We start from the raw sequence: 14,423 nt of genomic DNA, 5'->3' as shown, positions 1-14,423 counted from the left end.
AGATGTAGGCCTATTGGTGTAGGACTTTAAAATGTTTTGTTTTTTTTCATCGTTTGAGCAAGTAATCCATTTCATTGTGTAGGCTACTGATGTAGCATTGCAAGGCAATGTTTTGTTCCTCAATGACTCGATAATGATAATAGCAGGCCTTTTCAAACTAAAGTGAGGAAGTTACTTTTATGGAACGTGGATGTAAATGATGCATTTAACTTTAGGGATGAACAGCCATATTGATGGAAACGCAGACAGGTCGGCTAAATGACAGCTCTGCCAACTATAATAGTTATATCCATATGTAGGGTCCATACGATATATAGGGTCAACGCAAGGTTACTTGGCACGAGAAAGACACAGGGCCTACCGTGCAGCATAACCTAACCGTATCCTAAGCGACTCGCACGCCAGATGTGCATTCGATACTTATGTTATTATTTTCAACCATAAACAAGTGACGGAAATAGAAAGTAGGAAAAGGTAGAGCAGGAGGGGGGCGGGTGAGGTGATGGAAGAGGTGGAAGAGGAGGAGTCTGTTTGTTGACATCGGGACGAAAACGAAAATCAGATGAGTGGAGACTGATGAAAATATATCTAACAGCACTCAACAAGGTATCCAGCCTTGGCGAAAGCTAAGGTAGAGTGCTTACTGGTTAATTCTGCAACAATGAAGAGTTGACCGATCATGCTCTCGTCTCCCAGAACATTTATACTAAGCTCACTAGTCTATCGGTCGCTAGCTTACCAAGTAGCAGGCGACGCTTATAGTAGCAAAAGTCAACGTTAGCCGAAAGCTAGTATATATATGATACAGATGACATCGTATCGGCACGTCGTGGTTTAACTTCAAACAGCGATAGGTGATATTGATTAAGGTTGTTTTGGCTAAGAAGGCTTACAAGAGTCGTTGGTATCTAACGCTAATAATGATAATATGCGCTTTTATTCTACATTCTAGCTAACCAGCTAGCTAGCTCACTTAATAGTCTGCCTGTATGTTCACTCTCTTGATGTTTTAGCTAGCGAGCTATTGAATCACAGGACAGGTACAGCAGGTATACTGTTAAATTATTATATCAGACAAGTTCATTAACGGTTATCAACCATTATGGCAGAATCCATTGATGTGAATGTAAGAAGAGTGTAATGCAAAAATAATATGTATTATTAATTTAAGCAAAAGCAGTTTTGAGAGGGCATAACAGTCTAATTGTATTCACTTTTAAATGGTATTCTAAACTAGATAAAGATTGTGCCGAAAAGCCATAACCATTTTATAATTTTCACATTTATTATAGTAGGGATTATAAATTATTAAAGCAGTTCTGTAATTACAGAAGGTAGTATGGATATTGTTGCAGCGGTTTTGCTGTTATACATTGAAGTGGTGAGGCTTATAACTTTATCATCCTGATTGCCAAATGTGTTAATCAAATATGACTTCGTTATTTTGATAGATGCATGTACAACTCGTTCATGAGTCATTTGGCAGTACAAATAAATGATTGTGCCCTAGTGCCTGCAATGTGAATGTTGTTAGTTTATAACTCCTAGGTTCTTCTTTGCTACCCTGTCTTTGATCTGTACCAGAGGGAGAAGCTAATATGGCAGCAAAAACAGGAGACGACCCAGACAGCCTCATGGCTTTAGCAACAGTCTTCTGCCTGAGGAACCTTAGGAAGACCATGTGTTACCAAGGATACAGAAATAAGCTTTGTCTGCGCTCAGACATCTTTCTTCCTAGTGAAATCTGTGATAAGCTGGTCAACACGTAAGTATAGGAATTTGCCAGATATATATAATGTGTGAAATAGTTTTTTGCCAGAAATGGCCAACAAGTGTTTTGATACAAAGTTACATTTTGTTACTTTTTTTTTATCAACAGGTATATGGACTTGGTTCACACAGACAGTAACTTTGAGCCACAGGAAAGTTTTTTCCAGTTATTTTCAGACCCCAGAAGCACAAGACTCACAAGAGTACAGCTCAGAGAGGATTTTGTACGCGACAGAGACTTGGAAGCCATTAGAAAACAGGTAAGGTGACACCCAAGAATATTGATCTACAAACAAACATTTCCTATTCAATATTAGACTTTTTATTATATTTGTATATGAGCTGATGAAGGGTCAAATGAATGGTAATAGGTTGAGTGGGAATATGTACCCAGTGACCACTACCTCTGCTTATTTACCTCATATAAATGGTATTTTAATCCAAAAACATTAATACAGTCGCAGTTAAATTCTGGTCTCCGTTATGAATATAACCTTTGTTGCAAAAAATAGAATTTAGCAGTATTATTCATTACTTAGAATTATGAACGATTAATAACTAGGACAATCGTGGAGTTGGACAAACAAGTAGTTAGCAAAAGAGTTTGTGAGACCTCAAGATCTTAACTTGGCGGCCAATAATTCACTGCAGAGGAAGGGTTATTATTGTTTTTTTAGCATTGGATTGAGATAATTTGTTCATTTGTTGATAAATGTAAATATTCATAAAAAAGCAAGAGAAAATAACAAAAAGCTAATAATAAAACAACACCTCATGATTTATATCTAACGGGCAATAGTGGTGTCCACACCAAATGCAAGGGACCATAAAACGCCATAGTTCAAGCAAACAAAAAGTAAAGCAAACTTTTGAGTTCAGTAGAATTATGGCATTCATTTGGTTTGGCCACTAGATGGCTTCAGATCTTGTGGCCTGGCAACCACAGAAAATATAAACCGTATTAATTGCTTTGTGGTCAAGGCACACAAAAGGTTCATCTCGCTGTTATTTCCTGTAGGTCACATTTGTGAATTGCAAAATGTTTCTAGAATATTATGGACCCTCCTATTTTACATTAGAAATTAAACACTACTCGATACAACATTATTTCGTTGATTTGAAATGACAATGAGCAACATGTTTTTGGCGCTGAAAAGTGTTAATCTCACTCTTCTTGCCGTATTGGCCGACTCTTCCAAAAAAAAAAAGCCAAAGTCTATATTAAAAAAAAACGTGAAAACACCAAGACAGCACAAATGAACTGAACATGAAACTAAACTTACTTTTCCTTAACTAGAATAAAACTGGAGCTTAATGTGTGTATAAAATAACATTTTAAGACATTGTGTATATCCCAAGGTTACACACAGAATGTTTAAAGCTAAAGATATGATAATAATAATAAAAAATAAATAAAAGTGTATTATCTGAAGAGGCTATTCATAAGGAATGATCTAACCCCCCCCCCCCCTCCCATCAGGACCTGATCAAGCTCCACCTGACCTACTGCAGCAACGTGTCGGCCCGCAGCCTCAAGACGCTGGGCTGCTTCAAGGACACCCTGGTGTCCCTGTGCCTGTTCGGCTGCAGCAACATCTTCTACCGCAAGGGTGGCGCCCCGCTGGCGTGCGGCGAGGACAACGAGGAGGACGACCTGGCCAACCCCGTGTCGCGGCAGGCGCTGGAGAAGGACTTTAACTTCGAGGGCTTCGGCCGCCTGCGCCTGCTCAACCTGGGCGGCCTGCCGGACGAGATCGACGTGGAGCCGCTGCTGAAGACGCTGACGGCGCTCACCTCGCTGGACCTCTCGGGCGTGCAGCTGGCCCGGGCCGCCTTCCTGACGCAGTGGAAGGAGCGCATGGCGTCGCTGGTGCTCTACAACGTGGACATGTCGGAGGAGCTGGTCGGGACCCTGCTGGAGCTGGGCAAGCTGAGGTAAGACCCCCCCCCCCCCCCCCCCCCGCCACTGCAGTAACCCTCCACAGGAGGTCGGGGGTCGTTCTCTTTGTTCATGCATCGTTGGATTTTATTTGTGAGCGATACGCCGTACTGAGGGAGAGGATGGTTGCGCTGTCAATCCCCGGATCAACGTAAATATACCGTAACCTAATCTTTGTTTTGCCATGTCTCGCATTAGAAACGAGGTTGAAAATGCAGCTTAACCAAATCCTGAAATACATTGACTTAAAGCTGCCGTGTCTGATGAGGGGATAATCCATGATAAGGAATGGAGAACCATAATGTGGGGTCTGCATGGTCAATCAGATTCAGATTCTGGTTAGCTGATTTAAGAACACTTTCTCTGCCAACAACGATAGAGAATACTTAACAACCACGAGGCTCACAAAAGCACTCTACCAAGGTGTTTGTGACACTGATCTATGTGATCTTAGGAGCTGAGCGGATGATTGGCAGTAGATCTACCGTGTTGTTGTAATTAATAAGGGAGTGCAGTTATTACATTGATCATCCAGTATTTATACAGGCAACGGTTGTTGTTGCACCGAACACAGGCGTTTGAAAGTAGACTTTGAATCTGCATAATACTAAGTAAATAAAGAATTACAATGAGAAGAAAGAGGTCAAACATTACAACGAAATGTAAAAGGTCAAACATAATAGTGTGGCAATTAGCCTTTGTGAGACCTATGTTGAGCAGGGGACATTAGTATCAATAATATTCATATTTTTCCTGGCCCTAATGTTCATTAGCATCAACCTAAATTATGTTATTCCTAAAGTCGGCATAATGCCGACTTAAATGTTTTATGTTTTTGGGGGAAGTGCACTAATGATATACACATCAGTAGTTATTCAGCGTAATGTAGGTATTGCTAATGACATTTCGAATCACCATTCACAAATTAAGTGTTCCTCTATGTAAAAAAACAGAACGCTATATATATATATATATATGTGTGTGTGTGTGTATTTCCTGATATTGACCCGACAGCATCTTCTCAATGCGTTCCCCAGGCATCTGGACGTTTCCAGAGAGAGCAGGCGCACGTCCAAGTTCAAGATGACCAGGAAGATTCTCACGGCCATCGCCCAGCGGCTGGTCAACCTGGTGTCCCTGGACATCTCGGGCCACGTCATGCTGGACAACTGCACCGTCCCCCACGTCAAAGACGCTATGGGGCGGGCCAGGTAACCCCCGGCAACCACGCCCTACATTCATAGGTTGTGTAATTTATTAAGTAAACGAAAGAAAGTGTAGGTTTATGCTTTTGGTATTTAAATATTTGGTTGTTTTTTTCTAAGCACGATTGGGGTCTTTTAAAGTGTAATTCTGGCGAAAATGTAGCCGTGGTTCTTTGTTTTGGCATGTAAACCTATCAAATAAGCCCTCCAGATAAATTTTTCATTGAAAAATGTATCTGTATCGGGTATAGAATTTGCCCGGCGCAATGTTTGGCTTCAATGTTTTTCACTAGGGGCACAGCGAACGCCACAAAATCAACATTTTTTAACCACTAAAATAGCACCAAACCTCTGGAGTAGAATGATTAGGGTTCCTACACATAAAAAGAAGCATCAACAACTTAGTAAGCGTAGCGGGAGTATTTAAAAAAAGACAGCTATCCAAGTCTGTGCCTTACCGGTAGGTCCATGTCTCCTGGAAGTCCACACAAGTCGATTACCGGCTACCGTAAATAATATAATAGATAATATTATTTATGGTAGCCCTCCCACTACGCTAGCGGGAGGGCTTATTTGATGGTTTACATGCCAAAACAAAGACCCTGTGTTAACTTTCGCCGGAATTACACTTGAAGTTGTGTCTAGTACAAGTAACCATAGCCCAAAGCAATGTTTTAATTGCCACTCAGTTGATTCGTTCAAAATTTGGAAAAAATGTATAATTGTTAGCTGTGATCTTATTATGTGTGCTACAGAGGCTAATATCATCGTTTACAATGCCATGCTTATTCAATTGTTGACATGAACGTATTTCCATTAATCCTTACAGCACGGAGCCCTGCAAAAGCAGCATCTATCCCTTCCAAGAGCTGAAGAGACCTCTACAGTTTCTGGGTTTATACGACACCACGCTATGTAACGTGACACATATCCCCGCATATAAGGTAAAGGTTATGGGTGGGCAGAAACTAGTTGTTTAGGTGTTATCCAATACCCGACAGCCATCAGTGTGAACAGACCTTTGGCTTTCTGTAACACATCATCACTTAACCACAATTGATTGTATGTTTAATGGCGAGTGCGTGCGTGCGTGAATTTAATTGAATGAAATTTATTTAAAATAATATTGAGGCCATCTTCCAAGAGTCAATATAAATCCAAGATTAGATACTATACTACATAGCCTTTTAATACGAACGTTTATCTTATCTGTAGAGAGAAGGGAAAATATGGTATAAGAGGCCAACAAAGTGTATATTCAATCTTTATTTGATCATTATTTCTTAGCCCTACGTTATATATGAAGTGTGAAATCAACAAGTGAAGATGTATCTAGCGGCTAAGTAATGTATCAGCTTCTTTATTTGCGTAACACTTCCTAGTGTAGTGTACCTAGTGTACTAGTAATCGAAAGTACAGTAGGCGTATAATGTATAGCTTATGTTCACGTTACCCAGGGATCAGATCTGATGTGTGTGTTGTCCGTCAGGTGACCGGGTCGAAGAACGAGGACCAGGTCCTGAACGCCATCGAGGCGTACACGGAGTTCCGGCCCGAGCTGGCCCACCGCGCCATCAACCAGCTGTTTGACATCGCCAGGATACAGCACTGCAGCCAGCTGCTCCGAGCCCTGCAGGTACGCCCAGAACCTCCACCCAGCACCACCACCACCAACAACACCACCACCTCCTTCAACATCACCACCACCACAACCTTCAACACCACCGCTGCCGCCTCCACCACAACCACCAACAACAACACAACCAACTTCTTCAACGCCCACCACCACCGCCGCCAAAAACCCAACAAACAACAACAACAACACCACCCCCCAACACCGCCACCCCCAACACCACCAAACCACCTGGTCTATGGAGCCCCGGGTCATATAACACGAATTAGACTCACATACTCGCTTAAAAAAAAAAAGCATTACAAAGTAGCCGTGGGTCGTAACCTTGGGGACAACACCTCCCCTTCCTAACCTCCATCTTAAGTCATAGTTTTCGAATTGGTGGTTATTACCAGGTGGTTAATTTACACTTGAAAGATGCTGTCGATTAGATTACAGAGCTATCGTTGGAGTGTCATTTGTTAGAAGTAGCATAGCCATCCATCAGTAATTAATCTGTATTTCAAGTTGACTGCACTTGCCTCTGTGTGAGCCAACGGTTTACGGCGTCTGCTGATCGGTTCCTCACAGGTGCGTGAAATGCAACACCTTTCAATGCCAGAGAAACACGTGGGAGCCAGGCAGGGACCCCTGTTATTTGTGGCTGTTTAGTGTCAAAATCTTGCCCGCCTCCCTTTTCTCTCTGCTCTGTCTCTCTCCTCCTACCACTCAAATCGTACTCACGTCTTGCACGCGTTCCTCTCTGTGCGTTCCTCTTCATGGCCAGCTGGTGATCGCCGCGCTAAAGTGCCACAAGTACGACAAGAGCATCCAGGTGACGGGCAGCGCGGCGCTCTTCTACCTGACCAACACGGACTACCGCAACGACCAGAGCGTGCGTCTGCGGCGGCAGGTCATCCAGGTGGTGCTGAACGGCATGGAGCAGTACCAGGAGGTCACCGTAAGTGCTCCACCCCAGAGACCCCCCAGATGAGACGCTGCTCTTAGGGGGCCGATTGTGGTTCCACGGCGACGCAACGTCCTTGCGGACCCTCCTTGCGTCCACCGCAAGGGCCTGACGGGCGCCTCCCAAAAACGTGGAACCTTGCGTCGAGGCGACGCAGCAGCAAGGGCTGTGATTGGTCCGCTCACTAAAACCTCGACGCAGAACCAAAACAGTTTCACTGCTGCGTCGGAGGGTCTGCGTCGGAGGGTCTGCGTGATCCTGGCGTTGCTCTGATGTGGAACTATAATCAGCCCTTTGTGCATCGTCCCAGATGGGCATTTCAAAGCGCCGCCGCAGAATGTACCAACTAGTCTTAGAATCAACCGTATTTGTCAATAGACAAGTGCACTTGACGTGTGCATTACAAAAGCTGATATTGTCCAAAGAAAAATGTAGGAAAACTGCCTATGCAAATCTATTTTAGGAAGAACTGTGCATGGTCAAACCCTGTACGGTATAAACGTTAAAAAACGACCTTGAGGTCATTATCTCTAGTAAATCCCTCATTCTTTGACTGGTTTTGACCCACACACGATCCATAGCGTGGGCGTGTACAGTAAGGTCCGTCCTCCCCCCCCCCCCCCCCCCCACAGGTGCAGAGGAACTGCTGCCTGACGCTGTGCAACTTCAGCATCCCTGAGGAGCTGGAGTTCCAGTACAGCCGGGTGAACCAGCTGCTGCTGAAGATCCTGGAGCCGGCCCGCCAGGAGGAGTCCATCCAGAGGATCGCCGTGCACCTCTGCAACGCGCTGGTCTGCCAGGTGGACAACCACCACAAGGAGGCTGTGGGCAAGATGGGCTTCGTCAAGGTGCTGTTTTCATTTATGAGGGTGTACAAATTGTATGTTGTGTTTTATAGCGGCCACAATAGGTCAAAGACCAGATGTACAAAGCAAGACACACACACACACACACACACACACACACACATACACACACACATACACACACACATACACACACACACACACACACACACACACACACACACACACACACACACACACACACACACACACACACACACACACACACACACACACACACACACACACCAGCAGTGCAAGGCAATTCATTTGACATTTCAGATTCTTCAGTTAAATTAATTTGACATTTTTAGCAATGCTTTGCGTTTTTCATTCAGCTGTCACTTTATTTGTTTCCAACCATTTACATTTTCTTAAATGGTGTGCATGTTAACATTGTTTACTCCATTTAGACTTTTGAACTTTTGTTAAAATCCCTTCATTTCAACCTCACTTTGTACTACAGCACTCACCGCATTCTCTCCAGGAAATGCATTTTCTAGTTTGTTCTATTGTTTGGTACTAAGGTTTTGTTGTCTGAATTTTGGTAATAGGGTTAGGGTTTTATATCAGGATCAGGTTTGAGTCTTCGGCTTTTTGTTCTAGGGTTTGGTACTCTTCTATGATGCAGTATGAGTTAAGATATTAGGCAGCCAACTGAAACTCAGTTCATAATGTTTCTTTAGATTCTTTCTGCCAAGCAACACAACCACAAGTTAAAGGGATAGAATTTTTTTTGGTTCATTTTGAAATTGAATCAAAATAACTGGTGACGCATGACTCTCACATGTATTGTTACTCTCCATGATTCGTTGACATCTTGCGTATGTACTTCCTCTCATCAGACGATGTTGAACCTGATCCAGAAGAAGCTGCAGAGCAGAATGGTGAGTGGTGACCTCCTCGCCGGCCTAACTACTCCTGTAAGCCCCAGGACTCGTGACCAGTGTGTTGAGTCCCATGGCTTTGTTTGTCTCAGTGTGACCAGGTGATGGAGTTCTCCTGGAGCGCGCTGTGGAACATCACAGACGAGACGCCCGACAACTGCCAGATGTTCCTGAACTGCCGGGGCATGAGTCTCTTCCTGGAATGTCTAGAAGTAAGCGTCTTTTCATTTCCTCCATGCTTTTCTGCCTTCGTTTGACTTGTTTACTAATGCCCCTTTTTCCATCGACATGTAACGGGTTACATTCCGATTTAAAGAACATATTGATTGGTTTTGAACCTAAAAGGTAGTTCCTAGCTGGAGCCAAAACATAACATGTTTTCCTTGACCTGAAGTGTGAGCCATGACCAAATCAGTGGGGGTGTCATATTGTGCAGCTTGAAAATAGACTGTTTACTTCTACTTCCGTGGGGCATTTTGCAATGCCCTCAGTTACACCGGTGACCCTCATGACTGGTCAAAACGCAGGCTCGTCAACGGTTGGCAATTCGTGCCGATGGTTTCGTTTTCTGTTGCATCATAGCTAGTTTACTGCGGCCCTGATCAAATGGTTCTTAATCAAGTTGCTGAAATGCTGACCATTGTTGTCTAGCTTGACTGTCTCGTAGTGACAGTCATTGACGTTCAGTGAGAACTATTGAGGAATTCATTCATGTATTTTTGTTTCAAAACATAATGGGTAATAAACAGACAACTCATTGCTCATCCTTCCAGGAGTTTCCGGACAAGCAGGAGCTCCACCGTAACATGCTGGGGCTTCTGGGTAATGTCGCGGAGGTCCGAGCCCTGAGGCCACAGCTGCTCACCCCACAGTTCATCACCGTGTTCAGGTACTGAAGGGCCCATTACAGGACCCTTTTACAGACCCTTTAAGAGAGTACTGGGATTTAACATCAAAAAAAGTCCTGATATGATAGTACTTAAAGATATTCTGTTATTGAAAGGAACGGAAGGTGAGCAAGATTATATGCACACATTATAAGTATTCCTGGGAATAATCTCCTTGGAGCGATATCAAACTGTGTTTTATATGCGCTCATGATATGGGTTCATGGGCGAGCCTGTATATACTATAGACCAATTTATCTTCATAAAGGGATGGATGTTGAGGATTTGCATTATGAGCATGATGCCACACGTCGCTAGGATTCCACGGTCCAGTGGTAGAAGCTTATTGTCGTGTGGAAGTTTCAGTAAAAAAAAGAAAAAGTGTACTCTCCCTTTTTAAATTATGAATGGCATTTAAAGAGGCTATGAACCCATCCCACCAACACCTCCGCCCTCCACAGTAACCTGCTGGACAGCGAGGCGGACGGGATCGAGGTGTCCTACAACGCCTGCGGGGTCCTGTCCCACATCATGTTCGACGGGCCCGACGTGTGGGGCATGGAGGAGCCGCTGCGGGACACGGTCATGAATAAGATGCTGGACGCCATCCGCAGCTGGGACGTCACCTCCCGCCGCAACATCAACTACAGGTCAGAGGTCGCGCGAAGGAAGCTAAGCCGATTGGTCGTTTTCCTTTTTCTCCCAGGTAGCACGGGGTGGCATTAGCTCAAGAGGTAGAGCGGGTTGGCTAGTAACCGCAAGGTTGCTAGTTCGATCCCCGTCTCGTCCCAGCAGAGTGTCGAGGTGTCCCTGAGCAAGGCACCCAACCCTAACTGCTCCCGACGAGCTGGCTGTCGTCTTGCATGGTTGACTCCGCCGTCTTTGTGTGAATGTGTGCATGAATGGGTGAATGTCAGGCAATGTTGTGAAGCGCTTTGGATAAAAGCGCTAAATAAATGCAGTAAAATTAAAATGAAGCACAGTGCTACCTTGATCATAATTTTTGGGTCGTTTCACCTCATAATTCAGTTTGACATTACACAGACTGGGCGGGGCTGTTTCCACCTCAACCGAACACTACGGGCGTCACACAGTTTCCGTTAGCCTTTTTGAGGTCACCCTTACAAAACACTGATCAGCTTGTGGAAAATTAACGCTGAGCCGAGTTTCAACTCGAGCATCCGATAACAATTGTAACTAAAAGTCTCATAAATATATACATAAATAGAGGGGTTTGGTTTGTTCTTTTTCATTACACAAGCAACGGGTCAGAGTTCATGATTCTGCGTCAGGTACTCTGCAATGCAGGCATTTTTAGGACCATTTCATGTAGATAAGGTTTAAAATCCGGCCATGCGTTGCACCCACTTACTGTTCAATCAATGCCTTCTATCTGCTATGTGTTGCTCAGGTCTTTTGAGCCCATCCTGCGACTCTTACCTCAGGGTATCGCTCCAGTTAGCCAGCACTGGGCTACCTGGGCCCTCTTCAACCTAATATCTGTTTATCGTGAGTATCCTAGACCCTTCATCACGCATCTATTACAACCCTTTTCAATTTCAAATATATTACGTTGTTTATCTCTATATACTCGGGCCATAACGTGAACAGAACTTCTCAATATTTCTAATGCAATGACTGAATGAATGTTTGGCGAGAACTGTATTCAACTTTATTTTGAGATGATATAGACGTGCTAAAGCAACTACCGTTTGTTTTTAAAATTGTATTTCTCTCTCCAGCGAGTAAATACTGCCCCCTGCTGATAAAGGAGGGAGGAATAGCTCTTTTGGAGCAGGTTCTTGAACTGGATAGCTCCCATGACGACACAAAGGACATGGCAAGGTAAACAAAAAACGAAATAAACCAATGCAAATATAGAAACCTTTCACATGATGTTGATCACATTCCAAGTTGTAAGCCATAATGGTACCTTTTCACCATTATTAAACCCCCCTTTAATTGTTCTACACTAAAAATCTTGAATAATAAAATCTAATCTGGGTGTGTGGTAGTCTTATTATTCATTTTGGGCACAAACCACCCAGATGGTGGCTTGAAATCTGGAGCATCAGATCACATGATTGAAACCCAGATGGTTCTCTCCGTGGCTAAGCACATTGGTTGAAATACTTCCATTCGTGTCAAAGGACATATTTCACCCGTTGTATTTTTCTCTTTGTTCGTGTTGCAGAAAAGTAATGGAGCAATGTGAAAACTTCAAGGAGGAGCCCATGGAGATCAACCAGGGTCAGGAGGTAGCGAACGCACAGCAGGCCTAAGGGAGCCCCCATCGCATTTCAAGCTAAACCAACATAGGACCCCTTCACTGGGGCCAACAGCCGTGTGCATTTTTCTCTGTAGAGCAGAAACATTCTGTGGACACCTGAATCACAACGCTATTTGGATGGACACGCACCATGATTTGACTATTATGGATTTAAGATGTGCATGGTGTGTATTTGTGAGTGGGTGTGCTTATTTTTGCTGCACATATGTATCTCTTCAACTGGGAGCAGTTTGTGTTGCGTGTTTCTGTGTGTAAGAAGGAGGGAGAGCTGCTCATTTGGATCTTCAACCGGGTGCAATCTGGAGCGGGGGGTGTGTGTGTGTGTGTGTGTGTGTGTGTGAGCGTGTGTGTGTGTGTGTGAGCGTGTGTGTGTGTGTGTGAGCGTGTGTGTGAGATGGAGGAGAGAGAAAGTCAAAAAGAGGCGCTTACTTGACATGGCATGGCGTTCGACTCCATGGCAACAGAAGCGGATCCCCCCCCCCCCCCCAACCCCATCCCTATCAGCTGTGTAGGAGGGCTCATGACCCCGTAGTCTGCAGCCCCATCATTATCGCGGCCCCATCAGCAGCAACGTCACACTCACGGAGAAGCCCCCCCAACCTGTCCTCTTCATCTGTAGGAATGTGGAGCCCACCACTACACTCGATTGAAGAGAATAAGCCGTTATTTGGCAGGGTGCTGTTGGGTGTGGATTGGATGGATTGAGGGAGGGCGGGTGTGATTGCAAGGGGGCGAACACGCCCCGCCTTTTATTATTATTGTGATAAGAGTTGAAATAATGGCGTTCTTTGTGATATATGTAAATATTTCATGTACTGTCCCACCCTTTTTTTTTTTCCATGTGTGTATGGTTTATAATATAACTGTCAACTCTTGATTTTCATGACTGTATTTAAATTTATTTAGATTTTATTGACGCTAAGGAATAAAATAAATAAGTGTAATCTAGTCATCTTAGATGGTCAACACGGATCTTTTATACGACTAGTTCTCAATAAGGGTGAACCTAGCTTATATTTGCTAACATTGTACCTATGTTATTTTGTTGTTGTTACTGGCAGCAATACTGCAGAGCCCTGGAAAGCTAGTACAACACCTGAAATCTTTGATCGTTGCCATCTCAACAGTGAGAAAATTCGTTTGAAACGTATCTAAAATAAATACCCAAACCGAAGTTCCTTCATTAACCTTGACGGTCTCCTTGAATTACGTTTACAGTTGCATGGTCAATTTTACACATGCATGTCAACTATACACAAACTCACACATGCTTATTTTTCATAAATGAAGGACCCTTAAACCACAAAGGAAAAGCCCACAGTCACGCATGCAGATGGTACAGTTGCCGCCTATATACGTATATATATAGTCATTGTATCTATGAGCTGAATTTGGATTCCATATTTTGAATGTATGTTTAGAATAATTCTGAAAGCACATACATGACTGTCCTGCTCTTACAAACGCACTAAGTTTGGCTCTAGTATTTATATGGATGGTTCACTTATTTATGGTTTCAATAGTTAGTTATTTTTGGCTAATGATTTGGTTCATACTTAATATCTCTGCATAGAGAGATGAAGAAACTCTGTGCTAGCAATTTATCAGGTATTTATGTTCATATCGCTTTGATTGTAAGACATTCACATTCACACTATCCAAAAGCCCCACCATTTAGGATTCCATTTTCCTTGGCTCTAAATGTAACTTTACCATCCACACTGCAGGGACTAATAGCTTACGGTACTTGTAGTCTGAGCCTTTAAGTCTGTTTCAATATACAGTAACAACATTTAATTCCAACACTTGAGGCTGGTGGGCTTCATCGGCCGGGTCCATTCAGCACCATGGATAGCTCTTAAACGTAGGATTGGTGCTATCCAAGGTTACTTGAGTTCTGAGAACATGAGCTAGCATTTTACATAGCCTGTAGCAGGTATTAACAAACAGTGAGAAAGCTGAGTTGAACTGCTAACATGTTGAATAGTAGTAAGAACTGTAAAAAATAACTGTAAATAAAC

General features: G+C 43.5%; 1 protein-coding gene across 2 annotated transcripts; it reads left to right on the top strand.

Annotated features, from left to right (window-relative positions):
- The first annotated feature begins 471 nt into the window (after window positions 1-471).
- On the top strand, window positions 472-13,585 carry zer1 (zyg-11 related, cell cycle regulator). Of its 2 annotated transcripts, none has more exons than XM_060049904.1 (16): window positions 472-631; window positions 1,585-1,765; window positions 1,880-2,030; window positions 3,251-3,705; window positions 4,747-4,920; window positions 5,744-5,858; window positions 6,404-6,550; window positions 7,314-7,487; window positions 8,126-8,341; window positions 9,184-9,225; window positions 9,318-9,437; window positions 9,999-10,114; window positions 10,574-10,762; window positions 11,524-11,621; window positions 11,855-11,957; window positions 12,307-13,585. In XM_060049904.1, exons 2-16 carry the CDS (start codon window positions 1,599-1,601, stop codon window positions 12,392-12,394), a joined length of 2,355 nt encoding a protein of 784 aa, XP_059905887.1. In that variant the 5' UTR covers window positions 472-631; window positions 1,585-1,598; the 3' UTR covers window positions 12,395-13,585. The 2 variants fall into 2 exon arrangements, with proteins under 2 accessions (XP_059905887.1, XP_059905888.1); XM_060049905.1 differs by lacking the exon at window positions 472-631 and adding an exon at window positions 673-854.
- Window positions 13,586-14,423: the final 838 nt, after the last annotated feature.

Source organism: Gadus macrocephalus, chromosome 4, assembly GCF_031168955.1.
Source record: "Gadus macrocephalus chromosome 4, ASM3116895v1".
Classification (NCBI taxonomy): Eukaryota; Metazoa; Chordata; class Actinopteri; order Gadiformes; family Gadidae; genus Gadus; species Gadus macrocephalus.
This window is presented reverse-complemented; position numbering and strand designations above follow the sequence as displayed.

Coding starts and splice junctions, on each gene's coding strand:
- zer1 (XM_060049904.1), top strand. CDS start 1,599: ATGGCAGCAAAAACAGGAGACGACCCAGACAGCCTCATGGCTTTAGCA. Junction 4,921..5,743: donor GACGCTATGGGGCGGGCCAG/GTAACCCCCGGC, acceptor TAATCCTTACAG/CACGGAGCCCTGCAAAAGCA. Junction 9,226..9,317: donor AGAAGCTGCAGAGCAGAATG/GTGAGTGGTGAC, acceptor TGTTTGTCTCAG/TGTGACCAGGTGATGGAGTT.